The 20,139-nt window shown below is 42.5% G+C and overlaps 1 protein-coding gene across 5 annotated transcripts in view; it reads right to left on the bottom strand.

The window, feature by feature from the left end:
* TLK2 (tousled like kinase 2) overlaps positions 1-8,297 on the bottom strand; it is a 166,555-nt gene extending 158,258 nt beyond the window's left edge. For 2 of the 5 annotated variants that reach the window (XM_037807885.1, XM_037807884.1), the window contains exons 1-2: positions 6,762-7,010; positions 5,153-5,238 (exon numbers count right to left, since the gene is read on the bottom strand). In XM_037807885.1, coding sequence (XP_037663813.1) covers positions 5,153-5,238; positions 6,762-7,002 — 327 coding nt within the window. In that variant the 5' untranslated portion in view covers positions 7,003-7,010. Of the gene's footprint in view, positions 1-5,152; positions 5,239-6,761; positions 7,011-7,083; positions 7,587-8,234 lie in introns of those variants that run through there. The other 3 variants (XM_037807887.1, XM_037807886.1, XM_037807883.1) reach the window with 3 other exon arrangements.
* Between the last annotated feature and the right edge of the window lie 11,842 nt (positions 8,298-20,139).

Genomic DNA, 20,139 nt, shown 5'->3' on the forward strand with positions numbered 1-20,139 from the left:
TGCACACATATTAGAAGTGTTAAATCATTTTATATCACCAACTGTAAAAAGGTGAAATAATTACTGCACCAAAAAATATGAGAAGACAAGAATCCAGAGAGGTAAACCCAGCACTCAAAAAAAAATCTCTGATATCTCTGAGGGCATTTGCTGTACAAAAAATGCTGCAACTGAGCTGCAATTTAGGTCTGGGACACTGGGGGAAGGAAAAAAAATCAAAACAGGGTTTTCAAGCACTACTCCATCAGGATAGAGCAACCCAGAACTAAACCAGCTCTTACGAGAACTCAATGTATAGGTTTATGCAGATTAGACACATTTAAAGAGAAAATTAGTGAGATGGAAGAGAGGTCAGAATTCAGTCCAGAGAAATAAAAAGGCAAATAATACAGAAGACAGGGTAAGAGGCAGAGAGGAGACAGTGAGAAGATGTAACATACAGTTAAATGGAGGGCTAGAAGGAGAATACCAGACAGTGAATGAGGCAAAGGCAAATATTTAAGGAGATAACAGCTAAGAATATTCCAGAACTGACAAAAGAAACAGCAATCCACAGATTCAAAAGTCCTATGAATCCCAAGCAGGGTAAATAAAAATAATCCACACCTAGACACATCTCCCATCCCCACACTGGTATGTTAATAAACAAAACTGTAGAGAAAGATGAATGGAATAGGAGAGACTGGCTATTACCGTTGTAAGGAAGGCTTGAATTAAGGTAGCAGCAATGGGGCAGACAATGCTTGAGGAAGATCAGAGAAAGAAGTGGCATCAGTTAAAACATGACTACATGTATGGTGAGGGGAGACTGAAATAAATACTAAAGTAATGAAAAGAAGAGGATAACGTAAGAACAACAACTGTCAACATACTCCTTAAAAAAATTCATTGGTGTAACTTTAGACTATTATCAGTACTGAGCACTGTCTAATTATGTATTAAATATAAAACAACTAAACATTTTTTTAAATGTGAAATGCATTCATCTGTATGTGAAACAGCTAACACTAGACACATCCATAACTGAAATTAGTTAATTGATGCAATTAACTACGTAACAGGAAAAAAAGGTCAAATTTGATCATTTAAAGTGATTATTTATCAGATTTAAAAATTTATAAAAGGTAGAGAAATGGATAATTTTTCTTTAAGAAGACATCAAATGTCTATTTTGTGGTACTACTATAAAGCATATGATCTTTTAAAAGTTTATCATCTTTGCTTCAGGTTCTATAGAGATTATTACTGTGCCCAAAAACACACATTTTTTGCCTTCTCATTCTATTCCTCTGTTACTTCAATGTCATATACTGCATAATCCTTTTTATTCAATATAATTGAAACCAATGACTGGACAGTTAATTTAAAAAAAAAAATGCAGGTTAAGGTGAGAAATCTAAAAAAAATTATACCTTAAACATTTTCTTTGAACTTAAAGACAAACGTGTAAATTTTTGCCAGTATTTTGATGTAGGAGGTAAGGCTACAAGTTGTTATAACTACTGAGTGTAGCTCCATGCTTAAAAAACCACACCCATAATGTATCATCAACAATTTCCAATTTCGGTTACTTTAAAAGTGAAACAAGAACTTAAAAGATATTTGCCAAGGATATAAATGAAGAATTCGTCCAGATTTCTTTTTATGTATAAATTTTTACAAATGTCTCCTTTTCTTACTGATTCACCTTACCTTTAGTTTTTCCAAGGCAGTTAACTTAGTTTTCACAGAAACAATCATTCTTGCATTTTGTAATTATATTTTATGGGTTTATTAATTTTAAATTAAATTATGTAACTACAGTAACTAGTACAAGCTGTCATAAACTGATCCTTGGTAAGTCTCTATTTCAACTGGCAGAACAGCACAGTGGGCATCAGTCATCTGCCTTATAAAAAGAGAATGGAGAACATCTGTTAATCTAGTGAGGTGATTAAGCAGAGGTTTGTTAAGAGCAGTATCTCTGCTATAAAAGATCTAAATTCACTTCTTATTGCTTTTATCATATTAAAGCACTTCAAACACTGTCTGGCACGTATCTAGCACTATATAATATTCAACTAGGTATATGCAAAAATAGAATTCTTTACACATAACTTCCAGAATCACAGAGACTACGCATATTTAAATTATCAAAAGGGAGCAGAGTGGGGAATATAAACTGAAAACACATGAATACAAGGTATAGTCAGTTTCATATTACTGGAAGTGGATTATCCAGTGCTTAAAAAAAGATCTTTAAAAAGAAGTAGGATAGCTCACATATCAAGTCAACAAGAAATGAAGAAGCAGGCTCACAAACTAACTTAACCGTATCACCTCAAAAATGCTAAGAGGATGATTACAGATCCTACTAAAAAAGTGGCAGCTAGGCTAGAAAAGAGTCCTCTAAAGGCTACTCTACTGTGTAATTGAGGCTACTTTCCCCTATCATCAACTCACAAATGACAGAAAACATCAATCTATTAAACAAAATCCATATAGTGCATCCCAAAGCCCCAAACAAATGATTTCTGGATTATCCATCATTATGAAATAAATACGGTAATAAAAGGAGAAATTGAACACGTATAAATGTAAAATGCAAGAACATTAGAAATCTGCAATAGAAAAAAACCCAAATATAAGTAATGAATGACTTAAATATAACTAATAAATATGGCTTGGCCATTTTGTTTTAGCCTAGGTTTTGTGATATGTATCTAATTTGCAGTGTAAAAAACTTGAGGCAACATGACAAAGATCTATGATAACCAGGAAGTTCAAAGACTGCAGCTACTTGTCCACTAGGAAAGAATCCACAGTAGCACTGACTTTCTTCCTTCTAAGGATATCAAAAAGTGCTAAAAATGTTATGAATAGTCAGGACAAACTCGAGACAGCCCATGAGGGTGCAGCAGTCCCACTAGATGGCACTGTCACAGGAAAGTAACTGCTCTGTTTGAAGCAGCCAAGACTGAAACCTCCCTTAAACCTTTGCAAAACATATTTGTCATCAACACTTTGACATCCTCATTGGAAAATAATAACCTGTAACAAGGAATTCAAGGTTAAGAGAAGTTATTTTCCAAAAGCACGCTTTTCCCCAAGTACCATGGCCTTCTCTCTCCACACCCATTTCAAATCAATGGTCTGAGAGGTACAACGTCTTGCAGGTAAAAGTCATACAAAATGAAGATTTCCTTCTCTTCCTAATTCTGCCAGCAATAATTTACCCACTTTTTTCCAAGTTTCTTCGATAGGGATAAAAAAAATACTCTCCTGCTAGTCCTTGAGTAATACAGTTATTATAATCAATATACTTACCATGACTAGAAATAGCAAAATAATATACAATTAATGGCATTTCTGCAACTGGATATACTTCTATATAATCCTTTTTATTAAATACAACTGAAACCAATGGCTAGACCATTAACCAAAAAAGTAGGTTGAAAAGGAGAATCTAAAAATTTTCTTAAAACACAAAAATGAGCTTCTTTCTGTGTACAGATATTAAAGATAGGACTTCCTATTAAACAGATTGGTTACTGCATTAACATTTTCTGATGCCTAAGACATGATTTTAAGTTGGGCTTGGGCAGCAAAATTTAGAATGTCATTCATTCCCAAAACTGATACCCCATCAAAAGTACACGTGAATGTAACCATCAAGAACCCAGAAACACAGTAAAAGAAAAACACTCTAACAAGAAAGCCAAATGAGTTTAAACTACATACAACTGGCATATAAACTAACTTTTACTCAGTAGGTGACCATTTGAACAAACTGATGTAAATATGAGCCTTATGCTGAATTCCCAAGTTAAAAGACATATCAAAGATCATTACTAATCAACTGAACCAGAGATCAATTTAATACTGTAACACACTGCTCATTTCTAATTAAAGCTACTTCACCTAGATTAGAAAATTTATATTAGCACATGTAGCTTATAAATGTAACATTCCAGAGTGCTACAAAAGCCAATTATTGAAAGAGGCCAAAGAAATCAAGAACTACAAAATAAATTGTGTTCCCAAAGTACCTTGTCACAGCTCTCACACAGCTCTCAAGGCAGTTATCATCCCTCTCTCTCTCTCTCTTCCTCTCTCTCCCCGCTGGGCATATGGAGGTATCACGCCTGGCACCATGCACAATGCCTAGCGTGCAGTAGACACTCACTATCTGGTGAATGAACAAAACCTACCAAGCTATTCTAGTTCACCAAAATTATGAGATCAACCAAAAAGGCTGCTTTTCCTAACTAAACCTTGATGAACACTTTCTCCTTTAAGAAGCAACAAACCAAAATATAAGACTAACATACAGGCTTGTTTTCATGAAATAATTTTGAAACTGTGATGCACAGGCAAGTTATGATGACAAATCCAAGCCAGTGATCCCTATGGCTGACCGTGAGAAACAGGATTTCTTGAAAAGCACAGAAAAAAATATATCACATGAAATCAAAGATTAAAAATTCACACATCTCAAACCCAAGTAATAGTCTTGGATTGATAAAGCTTTATTTAAAAAACAGCATAAGTATATTTTACATCACAAATATTCCATGAGCAAAGTAGAGTAGCAGGAAGATAAAGATGCACAGGAAGGTGTACACTGCTTAATGTAAAACCTGCTCCTTAATGGGGGTTTGGTCTCATTTCATATTCCCCACAAACAAACAAAATGAATGACAAGGAAAAAGAGGAGAAAAAAGAAAGCAGTCTGGGGGTACAACCAGGAGGAACCCACTGAACTACAGATTTGGAAGACTGAGACTTAACAGAGACAGATTTTTTAATACTTTACCATGTAATGAAGCTATGTAATGCTGTATTAAGTTTTTTTCCTGAGTGAGTGAGAAGTTTTGAGAAAATATGGCATATTACAATACACATAATGTTAGTATCCTTGCAAAAAGACTCATGGGAAATTTTTCCTATATTCAGAGGAGAAAAAGAAGCATATACTCCCATAGAGAACATCTTCAAAGGTACTGCTAAATGATTATGGGAATGACCAGTAGGATTTAAGTTTACTGGAACCATGAACCAACCTTCTCCCGTGAGTAAGTTTCAATATGATACATTCAAACTGCTCTTAAACATTATTAAAATGTGTTTAAGTTAGACTATGAACAGTGTTCATTATCATCATTTTACTCACCTTACTAACACCAACTCCTGTAAACCTGGCCTCTAATAATTCCTGCCGTCGTGGGTCCAGGCTATGCAATTCTTCCATCATTTCTCCTAAAAAAAGAAAAAGTAGGCTGTGAGACCATGAAAATTAAAAAGGAAGGAACCAATTTTTAGATACGCCAAAACAATTCTTTCACTGAATGGTCACATGCAGGTAAAGCTCATGTAAATATAGCATACAAGAGATACACTACAATATGCCACATCAAAAACACAAAGTTTTAAAAGTTACAGTGCGACTCAGAAGTCCTCTTCTAGGAAGGATATTCTTCCCTAGTTCCGATTTGACTTTAATTGTAAAGTAACTCAAACCCTTCATATAATCTCTGTAAAAGTTGAGTGGAAGGGAAAACAAACTTAGGACTAGCTTGCAAAAGAAAATTCCTCCTATAATTTTCAATTCTAGCTAAGTACCTTCAGATTTTTCTTTCCCAAAAACACAAGAATTAGTTTGCAAACTAAAAATATGAATCATTAATAATTTCAAAAGAATATAGCATGAATCAAAAGCTACAAATAACTTCAAATAATATAGAGCTCCTTTCTCTGAAGTACTTACCTTGACTCATGAAAAAAGGTATTATTTGAAATTTAATCAGAGAACCGATGGTAAAATTATCAACTTGCATTCACTCAGGAAATTAATATAGCTCTATAACCATCTCTTTACAAAATCTTCTGACCACTCCCTTGAGCAGGAGGTTTCTCTAGACTCTACACATCTGCTTTTAGCACTCCTTCCAAGCAGGGAGGGGCAGGAGGACACCATTTTTAAACTCCTTTCATGACCAATTAACGCACACGCTACTTTCAACAAACATGTCCATCCTTTACAAGAGATTAACTCTTGTAAGACATAATGGCAACCTCTCTTTAATATGAAAAGTGGAACAGGAGCTGATACCACTACATAGAACCCCTTTGAACATACTATTAAGTAGTTATTGGAATGATTGGCATGATTTAAAAGTTCACTGAAAACATGAATCAAACATTTTTTTCTGTAATCTAACAACTGCACTATTTCCAGTAACAACCCCTTCAAATCCTCCCGTTTCATTTCCTTTTCTGGATTGAAAGTCTGGGGCAAAGGAGTATGTAAAGGTGACAAATTAAAGTTTTACCCACATAGAAAAGCACGATAGAGAGAGAATTAGGACATTCTAGGAATGCAATTTTAAAAGAAACAACAACAACAAAAAAAAAAAAAAAAAAACAAGAAGAAGATGATGATGATCTAGAGAGTGAGTTTCCCCTAAGTGAATGTCCTTCCTCGCGACTCGCCCTGCCCTAATCGAGGCCGGAACCGCAGAGGTTGCAGCCTCCCTTAAACCCCAGGGTCTCTAGAACATTTCAAACCTCCATCAACAGTCCGGGCCCAGAAAATGACGCCCCGGCGGTTATTCCATTTAATGTCAACTCATATTAAGGAAATATCCTTTCCGTCTCATTCCAGCGGGGCCTCGGACTGGGATCCTCCCTGTAGCCCACAGTTGGGAAACAGAACCGATGGGGCCTGGTCCCGGAGCCCCTTGTAGCCTGTCGTCTCCAAACTTTCCCAACTCCAGGCCCACCTGTCACGAAGGAAGGGCGGGACAGCTCTCGGGGGCGCCCGGAAGGCTGCCGGGGCCTCCAGCTGCCAGGGCGCCCCCGTCTCCTCGCCGGCCGCCTGCCCCACTCCCGGCCCGGGCGGCCTGGGCCTCCCCCATCTTCGGCCAGGCCCCTAGGCGACCCGCAACCCTCGGGGCGTCCCTCCCGCCTCAGGGCCAAGGAGCTGCGGCCTGAAGCGGGCCCCTGGACGGGCCCCGGCCGCATTCTTCTCAGGCCGAGGGGGTCCCCGGAACGGTTAATGCCCCAGGCCCGACGCCCTCCCCCGCCCAGGGCTCAGCCTCTCACCTGCCGCCGCCGCCGCCGCCGCCGCCGCCGCAGCTCCACGCTCCCCCCGGGAGGGGCCCCGACCCAACCCGACTGCGGGCCGCTCCGCTCTCCCCTTGGGCAGGCCCGGGGCGGAGCCGGGGCCTCTCCTGAGCGCCGCAAACCCCCGCCCGGGCAGCCGCTGCCGGCGCCGGGCTCCACGAGAGGGCGGGCGGGGGAGGGGGGACGCGGAGGCCGCAGATCCCCGGGCTCGCGTACAGAGCCAGACGCCCGACACGGGCCCGGGCCCGGGCGGCCGCGGGGGGCGCAGGACCGGCCTCCTGGCGCCGGACAAAGGCCAAGGGAGGCGCAGGAGGGCCCAGGCCGGGCCGGGAAGTGGGGGCCCGTTCGGCTAGGGGCCACACGGGTGCGGCGCGGAGAGGGAAGGGGGGGTCGGAACCGCTGGTGCCCGGGACCCGCCTCCGGCCCCTTAATCCGGATCGGTTCGGTCCGGATTAGTAGTGATCGGTGTAAACACACTAGTGAAACCGCGTGTTTCCTCGCGAGATTTGCACGGCTGGGAGGAAGGGGGGGGTCCTGCGGGGTGGGGGGGTGGGGGAAGAGCCGGCTATGGGGGAGAAGGGGGAGGGGAGTAGGGAGGTGTGGGGGGGTGTCCCCGCTGCCCCGGCGCCCCGCCTCCTCCAATCAGCGGCCGGACTGACGGGCAGGGGTTAACCAGGGGACCCCGCGCCGGCGGAGGAAGGCCGCCTCGCAGAGAGGCTGAGGGCGGGCGGAGCCTGCGACCTGGCTGCGACGCGAGGAGAGACCGTGCCGCCCCGGGGACGCCCCAAGACCAGCCCAGGCCTGCCCCCTTGCTCGAACTCTCCCGCCCGAGTCCAGGAGGTTCTTCCGCTGTCCGTGTACCCGGCCCCTGTTCCCAAGACCGGCCCCGGTCGAGGCGGTAGGGGGGACGCCCGGGGACGCCGACAGGCGCTGGAGGGCCTCGCCGCCTGGGCCGGGCCTTTACCGGATCCGCCTCGCCAAACCCCGCGCCCGCCTAGTCTCCACGAGTTTTGGTGAGAAGTGTGGTTTCTCTGTGTAGCGATGGATTTTAGAGGAAGAAAGCCCGTGAGCTGGCGGACTCCGCCCGAAGTTTCCCGAAGACGCCCAGTTAGTGAGTTCATTGAGCCTACCGGTGTTTGCGGGCTCCCACGCCCCGCTGCTCTCCGAAGCTACCGTCCCAAATCCTCCCTTGCCGCCCTAGAAAGCGGACAGCAATTTCCCTCCTCATATCTGGTTGGCTGGGCGTCTCCAGGGACAATAGGTTCCCTGGGATCAAAGCTGAGCCCCCACCCCCACCAGGATGCTGCCCTCCGGAAGTGGGGGGGGGTGTGTGCACTGCCCCAAGGGTACTCTTCCCCGGCTCCCAGGGAGAGGTTCCATTTCAACCTCTGGTTAAAAACACGGCCCTTCTGGGTACTTAGGAGGGTCCGAGGGTAAGTGCTAGAATGAAAAAACCAGGCCTTACCCCTCATAGAATTTCTTTTGAGGAATGAGAAATATGAAAAAGTGAGCTCCTGTGCGCAATAGCCCCTGCAGCAAGAAGGGCTTCCCACATCGGAAAGGTCTCCCACCCTGTCAGCGCTAAAAAAATCTCATTCTCTACCGGTTCCCATGAGCCAAGAAACTGACTTGGTTGCAATCACCCACCTTATTTTCCTCTGCTACTTCCTTGATCCGATGTCGGAAAATGACTTAAGTGGATCGCAAAGGAAAAATTCAACAGCCTTGAACTTTTCCAGGTGTAGGCAAGGCAAGTACTCCAAATGGAGTTTCTGCCCTTATTTCAGAACTTCCTTGTATTAACGGAACATAGACCAGCTGAAAGAGCAAAGGATAACAGTTTACCTTTTGTTAGTTCTCTGGCCTCCCAAACCCTCGGGGCAAATTCAAGCACTCTGGAAAAATTCCATTAAACCAAGAGCCATCTTTCTCTGGGTCCCAGGCTGCTTGGGAAGTGCACACATATTTCCAAAGATAACTGTGAAGGGGAGGGGGAAAGCAAGTTGGGGACAGAAGGTCAGAAAAGGGGGTGAAACAGGGCTATCAAGAGGGAGCAGCCTCTACTGGATGATAGATAGGGCAAGAGAACCAAAGAGCTGATAGTGTGCACATGGCTCGCCTTCCATTCCATCACAGTCATAAAGAAAAGGAAATGAAGCAAGCTCTTTCACTGCAGTGAATGCTCAAGAGCATAACTCTTTAAAATGATGCTGGGATGTCTTTAATGAGGAAGAATATGAGAGAGCGTTGCACAGAAAGAGATGACTTCCAATCCCAGCTCTTCCATAAACAAGCTGTGTGGACCTGTTACCTATCTTTTTCAGACTTCCTCTACCTCATCTGTGAACAAAGAAGGACATTGGAATAAAGGATTTCCAAAGTCCTTTTCAGGTCTAAAAGTTTATATGTATATGTGTGTGTGTGTGTGTATATATATATATATATATTTTTAAGTAATCTTTGGAACACAAGGAAAGATGAGAATTTTAGTTTCGCTTTTCCTAGTGTGTTCATTCTCTGTATGTCAAAGAACTTTCACCATCATTCACAGCCCACTTTAACATCCATCCCAATAGGAATTGCACATAAGAATTTAGTGAATTTGCTTACCGCAGACACTGGGTGCTTCTATTTATAAGCATCCCATAAACGAAAATTTCCATTATCAACAGTAGGCAGAAGGATATAAAAATCACTCCCAGAGAAAGATGGATATTTTCCAAAGAAATTATGTTGCTGTTAGATGATTTCTCTTATAATGGGATTTAACCATGAACCAACTTGCTTAAAGTGTTTCAGTTCATCACATGGCAACTTTTCGAGACTCAACTTTTCATGGAATGGTAAACGATGACATGCCTCCTTGCAAAGGCCCAGTTCCCATCAGCTATTGCTGACTCAGACACAGATGGGATTTTCAATCAGAATTGCCTTCGGAGAAGCAAATGACCAAGCCTTCAGATTCAAGTTCATAGCCACAGAGAAGACCGTAGAGTTGGACATGCCTCTGATTGGCTCTGGTGTTCCCCAAGGTGATAATGTGCTTTCAAGGAAATAAAGGTTACATTGGTCAGACAACTTTGGGGAATTCTGGGTTAAGCAGAATCCTTTACTGCAGTTCTTCTTAGAGGCTATAATATGCAAGTGTATACGATGTGGTCTCCAAGAGGAGGATTTGGGTTTCCAGTGTTTTCCTAACATTTAAGTTTAAAACCACCACCTTGGGTTTTTTGCTACTTTGTCTTATTTGCTTTTTGGTTGATTGGTTGGTTCCAGGTCCTTGATGGGAAAGGTGTTATGACACTGGGGAAAACTAGGGTCATTTAACCCCCTTTTGCAAAGAGTTGTCATCAATCCCTGTTCGGGAGTCTTTCACCTACACCACACTAATGATTGTGTAGTGTCTTCTTGAATGTTCCACAGTATTCACCATTGTCAAAAAGATCATGGCATATGATACTGAACAGATTGACAGTGCTCAGAAATCTTACCTTGCATGATTGCATTGCCGCTCCTCTAGTCCTCCAGTTTGGTGGCTAAAAGGACAGACTTCCTAGTCAATGTCTTTGGTAGAAATCTGAGCCCTGCCTCTTACCAGCCATATAGCTGTAAGCATATTTAACTTCTTTAAGCATCATTTCTTTATCTATAAAATGGTATTAATACCTCACTGAACCGTTGGAGTAATGAGATAATATATGTGCCTGACTTAGTAATCCCTGAATAAATTCACATTCTGCGCAAGGATTTATACATTTGTCATTGGATTGACTTGGCAGCACATTCTTTAACTTCAGAAACCAGGCTGCCAGGGTACTGAGTCGTCTAGTGGTACTATTTTCTTCATAACAGAAAAAGGATTTGATGTCTTTTTAGGGAAAGCATTGTGTTTGTTTTTATATAAAAAGTGTAGAAAAACTAAAGTTGCCTGTTGTATGCTCTTGCTTCCCCAACCCTGAGAATTTGGGGTTTCCAATGTATCAATAAATAAAGGACTTTGTGAAGGTGTTATTTCCACCATAAATTATTCTGGGCAGGACAGTGGAACACATAGGTTATTTGTAGTTGAAAAGAACTTGGCCCCAATCCTATCTCTTCACCTGTCACATCCCTCATCTGAAAACTGGCTAGCAATACTTAATTCCAAGGGTGGTCTTATCTTTTAATTGAAATTACAATGGGAAATGCCTTGTAACCATGCTTGACAACTGTAGGCATTTAGTCATTGTTATTTCCTCTCTTTTCCCTGTTCCTAACAAACTGGAAAACTGTCTAGTTGCCATGAACGTGAACTACAGATGAAAAAAATCAGATCTCAGCCTTCATAAGAGTCTCTGCCAATCATTCTCCTATTTCTGTCTATGGTGTGCATATCCTCCTACTGCCCAATTTGCTTCAAAAGCTCTTAAACAAGTCTCCTTGACACAGTTTGTTTTAGTTATCAAGTCATGCATTCTTCCCCACAGCCCACTGATGCTGGAACAATCTGCTTATTCTCTACTGGAGAGCAGCCTCCCTTCTCTAATTTCCTTTTTCAACTCCCTCCCCAAAAGTTTCTTCTTCCTTTTAATAATTGTCTTTTCCCTGCATCTTGTGTTCCTTCCCAACAGCTGAAATGTAAAACAGAGAAGTATCCATTTAAATGTAACAAAACCCCTCCCCATAGTTATTGAATCCTCCATATTCAGTTTACTCAAGAAGAAAACTTCAGGGATAGGGAAAACAAGCACACTATATTTGTGGGAACAGGCAAAGTATATTCTTCAAACCTCAGTTCTTCCATTGACTTCATATGAGACTTAAATGGAAATAATGGTACAGGTTGTGGGGGCAAAGAGGTCTGAACCCCACAGAGAAGAGAGCAGAGGATCTTTCTAGTTAGGGGAAAGAGGCTTAGCCCACAAAGGTTCAGCCCACAAAGGCAAGTCAGAGAAGGTGGGTGTGATTTCAGAGGGAGTATAAATCATGAGATGTAGCTGGGAGCCACTCTAAAATTGTCCTGAAGAAATATGAGGGCTATGAGTTTTGAATAATTTTGAATGTGACTGAGCAAGGAATAGAGAAAGGGAAGATTGAAGGGAGAAAAAAAGAAAGAGGGAGGCAACTAGTTTGTAGTTACTTTGTGCCAGGCACTGGTCTGGGACCTTGCACATGGCAGTGCAGTGAGGGATGTAGTCCCATTTCATGGATGAGGAAACAGAGCATCAAAGGAGTTACAAATTTTGTGCAGAGTCACACAACTGGTCCAGTCCAGAGCTGGGGTTGAAGTATGCCAAGCGCATGACCTTTCCACAAAGCCAGCTGCCTCTTGTTAAACCAAAATGGGTCAGTAGGGGATATTGGAGAAACATTAAGATGGTCAGGTATGACACATGAAAATTATATAACTCAAATCTTGGTGTCCATAATAAAGTTTAATCACAACACAGCCATGCCCATTCATTTATGTATTGTCTATGGTGGCCTTTGGCTTCCCAGGGCAGAGTTGAGCAGTTGCAACAGAGATCTTAAGGCCCATAGGTCCTTTCAGAAAAAGCTTGTCAACCCTTGCTTTAGATCATAGTTTCTCAAATTTTAATGAGCATGTGTTTCACCGAGGGATCTTGCTAAAATGCAGGTTCTGATTCCAAACATCTGGGGTAGAGCCTGAGATTCTGCATTTCTGACAAGCTCCCAGGTGACAATGATGTTTCTGGTCTGAGGACCACACTGAGTAGCAAGGCTCTAAAGTCTAGTCCAAGGCATTAGTTGTATTTTTTATGAATGCTTTCTAAATAAGCAAATCTTTTAAAATGTGAAAAATTGGAGTATAACCCATGATAATAACCGCAAACAGAGTTTCCACATTTCTTTCCATTGTTTTGGCATCCGGTGACAGCCTGAATGGATGTGGAAATGAGTTTGCCAGAAACTTTGCTGGGGTCTAAGGGATTGCAGCCCCAACACTCTTTTAAGATGTGGTGCTTCCTTTTATTTGTACTAAACTACTTAGCCCAACTACAGAACTTTCTTTGTTCCATTACTTCAGAATTTGGAAAAAAAGTCAGAGTTCATCTTATCCAAATCATCTTGGTTTTGCCAACTTCAGGCAAGTTCTCTCTCCACTCTTCCTTCAGTGAACAGTGCTTTTTAGGGTGATGAACCCTTGGAGAAGCAGCCTAGGTTCAAATCCCAGTGCTTCTATGTACAAGTTCTGAGACCTTAGGACACAACCTCTTGTACTTCAACTTCCTTGTCTGTACAATGTATGTAAAGCACCTAGCGTACTCTAGTACTTCCATTTAGATGTCTGAAAACATCTTACAACTTAATGCATCCAACATCTGCTTGTCCCCAGTCTGACTCATTTTAGCAAAGTCAATTCCATTCTCTCATGATTTAGACTACAAATTTTGGTATTGGCCTCCTTTCCACTCTCATGCCTGCTACTCCACTCCAGCCTCATTGGCCTGCTGTCTTTGCACCTACGATCCTTCTACCTGGAACACTCTCCACCAATACCTAACCATGGGTTGGTCTTTATCAGGCAAAGCTGCAGCCGTGTTTTCGGGCTTTGCATAAGAGAGTGAAAAAATGCCTGCTGCAACGCTGAGTACACAAGGTAGACCGCAATTTCACCGATGTTTTGATACAACACTGGGTACTTTCTGCTGTAGTGAATTCTAAGGTCTTGAGCCTGTGTTTAATGTCTAATCGCCAAGCATAGGGATTATTACAAAAAGTGTTCATTTATTGAGCATTTATGGGGGCAGGCACTGTGAAGAAACCATGTTCATTTTCAATTTAATCCGTGCAACCATGAGGGAGGCCCCACCATACAGATGAGGAAAAGGAAATGGAAGAATCTGAAACCACAAGCAATACCTAGTTTACATTTTCTTAGAAGGTTGGCTCACCCATTTTTAGCCAATCTCTTGGGTTGTAGCTTTTTTGTAGGGAGCTGATCTCATTCATCACTTGTTGAATTTTTCCAAGTTTTGCTCTCAAAGGGCATTTTTCCTTTTGCAGGTATCTTGCTGAGGCCTCAGGTTTTAGGCTCTGCTTTAATGTTCACTAGCTTTATGACTTCAGGAAAGTTACTTCACTGCTGAGTCAGTTTCCACGTTTATCAAACTGGGAGCTAATGCCTATCCCGCTCCTAAGGTTGCTGTGAGGGCTAAGCTAGTTAACACATTAAAGTTTTTTTAAGTTAAAAAATATATATATATATCACACCTAAAACTCAACAACAAAAAAGACAATTTAAAAATTCAGGCAAAGGACCTGAATCAACATTTCTCCAAAGAAGATATACAAATGGCCAATAAGCACATGCCAAGATGCTAAACATCATTAGTCATCACGGAAATGCAAATCAAAACCATAATGAGATACCACTTCACACCCACTAGAATGGGTATTATTTTAAAAAATGGAAAATAACAAGTGGTGAGGGTATAGAGAAATAGGAACGCTCAAACACTGTGGTGGGGATGTAAAGTGGTGCAGATGCTGTGGAAAACAGTTCAGTGGTTCCTCAGAAAGAACTGTATGACCTCGTAATCACACTTCTAGGTATATATCTAAAAGAACTGAAAGCAGGGTCTCAAACAGATATTTGTATGCCATTGCTTATAACACTATTCACAATGGCCAAAAAGTGGCAGTAACCCAAGTCCATCAACAGAAGAATAGATGGTATATCCATATAATGAAATATTGTTCAGCCATACAAAGGAATGAAGTTCTGATAAATGTGGCAACATGCTTGAAGCTTGAAGACATCATGTTGAGTGAAATTAGCCAGACACAAAAGAACTGATACTGTATTATTTCATTTATATGAAACTCATAGGTACAGAAAGTGGAGTACAGAATACAAGGAGTATTGGGAGGGGCAGTAGGGAATCAGTGCTTAATGGGTTCAAAGTTTCTGTTTGGGGGGATAAAAGTTTTGGTAATAGATGGTGGTGAGGGTAGCATAACATTGTGAATGTAATTAATACCACTGAATTGTACATACTTGAAAGGGGTTAAAATGGGAAATTGTATGTTGTCTATATGTTACCACAATAAAATTTTTTTTAAAGTGTATCATGCAAATGTAAGATGAGATTATTCTTTCAGGGCAAGGTTTCCCTAAAACATTGTCAATGCATTGTCAATGCAGCAGCCTAGTGTCTGTTACAGATGGGAGCATGGCTCAGTCCAAGAACCACAGCCCTAAAAATTCTGTAAACATCTCAATGTGCAACCATGCACAGACTTTGGATGTTGTGTTTCCCTGGTCTCCCCATGCTCTTTCCCAAGTCCAGATTTAGTTGCAGAGCAAATGTGATGTTGTGAAATGAATTCAAGACAGAGGCTCACAGGTCCTGGGTTCAAAACTCAGCTCTGCCATGTGCACTCAGTCACATGGTGGTAACCGTCTGCACCCTGGCCACCCTGTCTGTAAACCGGGGCTGTTCATAACAACTGTCCTCAAGGCTGCTGTGAGGATTAAATGCTTTAGCCTAGATTTAAAAAGATTAGCATAGTGTCAGGCATGTAGAAGATGCTATATTCATCTTAAAATAATAAAGATGTCAGCTCATGGGTACTTATTTGTCTGATGGAAGAAAGCAGTCTATCATTAGTCTCCTCCTTAAAATGCTTGCTTTCTGCAGAGGTTTGAAATTTTGCCTGACATACTAAGCTCTTCTTCTTCCTTCTGAAATTTGCTTGTTTGGAAGAATGTTTTTGGCTTCCTATTCTAACAAAATACTTGGAAGCCAAATAGACAACAGTGTGTGTGGTGGTGGTGGTGGTGGTGGTGGGGTGCTTCCTTAGTCACTATTTTAGCCATCCAAGACAGTGGTGTCTTGGTTCCCAGGTTTCTTAAGTGGCAGCAGAGCAAGATTTTACTTTTGCTCCAACTTGCAGCCTCCAGAATGGAAGTTGCAAGGATATCACATAGTAACATGTCCCCCAATCTGACTACTGAACTTGGCATTTTACTGACCAGCTGATTCAGTTCACTCCTGTATCAGAGCAGGAAGTATCCTGATAGAGAGGTTGAGGTTCTTTTGTCCCCTCACACGGACACAAGACTCACAGAACCACAGAACCAGTCTTTCTGGGACACCCCTCATTCATCCCCCACGTTGACAACCCTGGAAGCTGCGGCCTGTGGTGTTGGTATGTGGGTATGTTAGTTTGCCGGAGCTGTCGTGACAAATACCACACACTGGTTGGCTTAACAAGAGGAATTTACTGGCTTACGTTTTGGGATGGTAGAAGTCCAAAGTCAAGGCATCATCAAGCGCATGCCTTCTCCCTGAAGTCTGTAGTGTTCTGTTGCTGGCTGGCCACAAGCCTTGGGTCCCTCGGCTTGCATATCTGCCTCCATCACATGGCGTGCTCTCTCTCCTGTTGTCTCAGCTTCTGGGTCCTGCTGACTTCTGGCTCCTTCCTGTGGCTTTCTCTGACTTCTAGCTTGTTTTTCTAAGGCCTCCGGTAACATGGATTAGGGCCCACCCTGACTCAGTTTGGCCACACCTAAACAGGATTTTAGATGATCCTATTCACAAATAAGCCCACAACTTAATTGATAATATATCTTCAAAGGGTCCTATTTACAATGGGTTCACAACGTCAGGAAGGCAGATTAAGGACATGTCTTTTCGATTTTATAACTATATAGCTTATATGGTGTGACCCTGTGATTGTGAAAACCTTGTGGCTCACCCTCCTTTTATCCAGTGTATGGACAGATGAGTAGAAAAGTGGGGACAAAAAGTGAACGAATAATAGGAAGGGATGGGGGAATGGGACGTTTTGGGTGTTTTTTTTTTTTTACTTTTATTTTTATTTTTATTTTTATTCTTATTCTTTTTATTTTTTGGTGTAACGAATGTGTTCAAGGGCTGATTGTGGTGATGAATGCACAATTATCTGATGATACTATGAACAATTGACTGTACACTGTGGATGATTGTATGATAGATGAATATACCTGAATAAAATTGCAGAGGGTAAAAAGAAAGTCTACCCTCTGAAGAATTCTGTATCTCCCAGGACTGGGCCTGCTTTTGCATTCCTGCTGCACTCAATCATGGGCTAGAAACAAAGCAAACAAACAACAGCATGTCTTTTGTTGGGGCATATGATTAAATCCACCATGGTGAGGAAGGGGCTGCTGCCAGAAAGCTTTCGGTGTTCACTTTGCCTAAAAGTGGGTATCAGCCCTGGCACCAATTTGGGTTTAGCGTGGTAGTCTCGCAAGCCCCCGGTCAAAAAGGCACACTCGGCTCACACAGTGAGAGCTAGTCCCGGGCCCTTCTGGAACCTACATCTCCTCTTTTCAGTGCTCCCCACAGGGCCAGAAGCCCCACAGGATGCCAGGTCTGGGTTGGGATCCCCAGCTCCACTGACTTGTCTCCTCTACTGGAAAAAGTATGAAAAGTGAACATGTTACATTAATAGATTCCTTTGAGGTGCCCAGTTGTATTTGGGGAGTCCCCATCTTACAAACAGGAAAACAGAGTGGTTGATTTAGGGCAAAGAGCAAGCGTGATCCAGGATCTAGTCCAAGCTCTACTCTGATGAGCTCTGTGAACTTGTGTCGGTTACTCCATTTCCTCACCTGCAAAGTGGGGATATGATACCCAGCATACAGGGGAGATGTGAGATTTCAAGTTTGGTTACATAAAGCAACAAGCACAGTGCTTGGCAGAGCAATCAGTCAGTAAACAGGGGTTTCCTGGGATAATGATTTCTTCCCTTGCTCATTTGACTTTTAAAAACCCACCTTGGGGTTTTTTTGGTTGTTGTTTGCCTGTTTGTTTTTAACTTTTTGATAAACAAAGTTAAAAAATTGAAAAAAAATCAGTAGAAAAATGGGAGTAAAAACTAAATGACAAATAGGGTGGGATGGGGGGATGGTTTGGGTATTCTCTTTTCACTTTTATTTTTTATTCTTATTCTGATTCTTTCTGATGTAAGGAAAATGTTCAGAAATAGATTGTGGTGATGAACGTATAACTATATGATCATACTGTGAACAGTTGATTGTATACCATGGATGACTGTATGGTTTGTGAATATATTTCAATAAAACTGAATTAAAAAAAAAATAGATTGGGGTGATGAATGCACAACTATAAGATGGTACTGTGTGAACAGTTGATTGTACACCATGGATGACTGTAGGGTATGTGAATATATCTCAATAAAACTGAATTAAAAAAAACAAAAAAACAAAAAAACCACCTTAACTGTGCTGGCATATACATATTCATCCTACATATATAATTCACTTGGTTTAGAGTTTTCAAGAAGTCCCCAAACCAGAGCTGAGTTCAAGACCTGACCATCCAGCACCAAGCTGACTGAGCCCATCTGCCAGGGACCCAGGGAGGAACCAGCCTCTCCTCACCTCCACCCCTTGGGGAGTGGCAAATTTCTGCAAAGGACCAGACAGCAAATATTTCAGGCTTTGTGGGCCATATTGTCTCAGTTGCAACTACTCATCTCTGCTGCTGTAGCAGAAAGCAGTCAAAGACAATATATAATTGAGTATGGCATGTTCCAATAAAACCTTACTTACAGTTTTATAAATAAAACAGGTTGCTGGTTGCCGACCTCGTGTAAGTTTCAAACTTTAGTGTGCATCAGAATCACCTGGAGAGCTTGTTCAAAGACCACTGGGCCATATCCCAGAGGTTCTGATTCCAGTAGCTCTGGTGTGGGGCCTGAGAATTTGAATTTCTAACAAATTCCCAGGTGGGGCTGATGCTGCTGGTCTAGGGACTACTTTAGGGACCACCGAGGCCTTTCCCAATCCCCTTCTTTCTCTAAGAACCTAAAACACTTTATTCCTACGACAGATGCAGTATTTATTACATGGTATAATGACTAGTGTGGGTCTGTTGGGATCCTTTCTTAATCACTTTCCTATCCTAGACCCTGGGGACAGCAGCTGCTCATCTTTCAGTGACAGAGCCCAAATGGTAGGGTTGCCCCATTAGAGTTCCAGGTCCTGCCTCGCTCTGCAGTGGACAGTTCTCTGGAACTCTGTGCAACCCGGGCCCAGCCCTGCCATGGGTTAGAGAGACTTTGCTCCCCTGCCTGTCTGGAAACAGACTGGAAATGGTTGTTGCTGCTGGGAGGAGACACTCCCTCCTTGTACTAGACCAAAGTGTTTCCCAAGGATATAAAACGAGAGAGGGTTGGGGATTTGGGGTTTGTTTGATTTTTTTGTTTTTTTCTTTTTGCTTCTAAGTGGACTATTTTACTTTGTGATGTGGGGAGTTTGGGGGTGGTGATGGTTTTAATCCAGATAGCTATCTGCTATGGAAAGCCCATTGTTGGAGTTATAGGGACTAAGAAGGCATTTAAAATGACCCGCTGTCAGTATGCTTTTTCTTTTATCAGGCAGAATCAAGTTTAGTTCTGCTGCCAAGGAGTAAGATTTGAGTCCTTTTCCCATCGTGGGAGGCACGAGCAGTAACAACTCCTGGGCCCATCTCCCTCTTCTGGAACTATCCGCCCACCTCCTGAATTTTATCATGAGGACATTCTACAGGTAGAGCCAGCTGGGTGTGTGACCCATGAATCTTTCCCCCCTTCCTTTGCTGGTGGGCATGGAGGAGGCACTGGCAGGGGACTGCCAGGAGCAGGTAGCAGCTTAGGCCTGGGCTGGCTGCAGAGTGCAGGTGTGATGACTGACTTGCTCGTTAAAATTCCCAGGCCTGTCAGAAGGAGGCTTAAACGTGGATGAAAGGAAGCTTCAAGACAATCCCTACCCTTCTGTGCCTTGCTCTCTCCTTTCCAAATTAATAGACTAAACCAGGAGTAAGGACTTCTCCCTCCTCCCCATCTCGAGGTGCTCAATGAAAACTGCCAAAGGTCCAGTTTACTGCTCATCTGGATCTTCGTGTCAAAGGGAACGACCCAGCAACCTGGAGCACGCTGAAGTTAGCGCAGCAAAAGAGCGGGACTGAACTGCGGGTGATTTAGTACTCTTTCTGATACTCCCTGTCCCTGCCACCTTGTTACCCCTGCCTGCCAATCAGC

This window comes from Choloepus didactylus, chromosome 18 (assembly GCF_015220235.1).
Source record: "Choloepus didactylus isolate mChoDid1 chromosome 18, mChoDid1.pri, whole genome shotgun sequence".
Taxonomy (NCBI): Eukaryota; Metazoa; Chordata; class Mammalia; order Pilosa; family Megalonychidae; genus Choloepus; species Choloepus didactylus.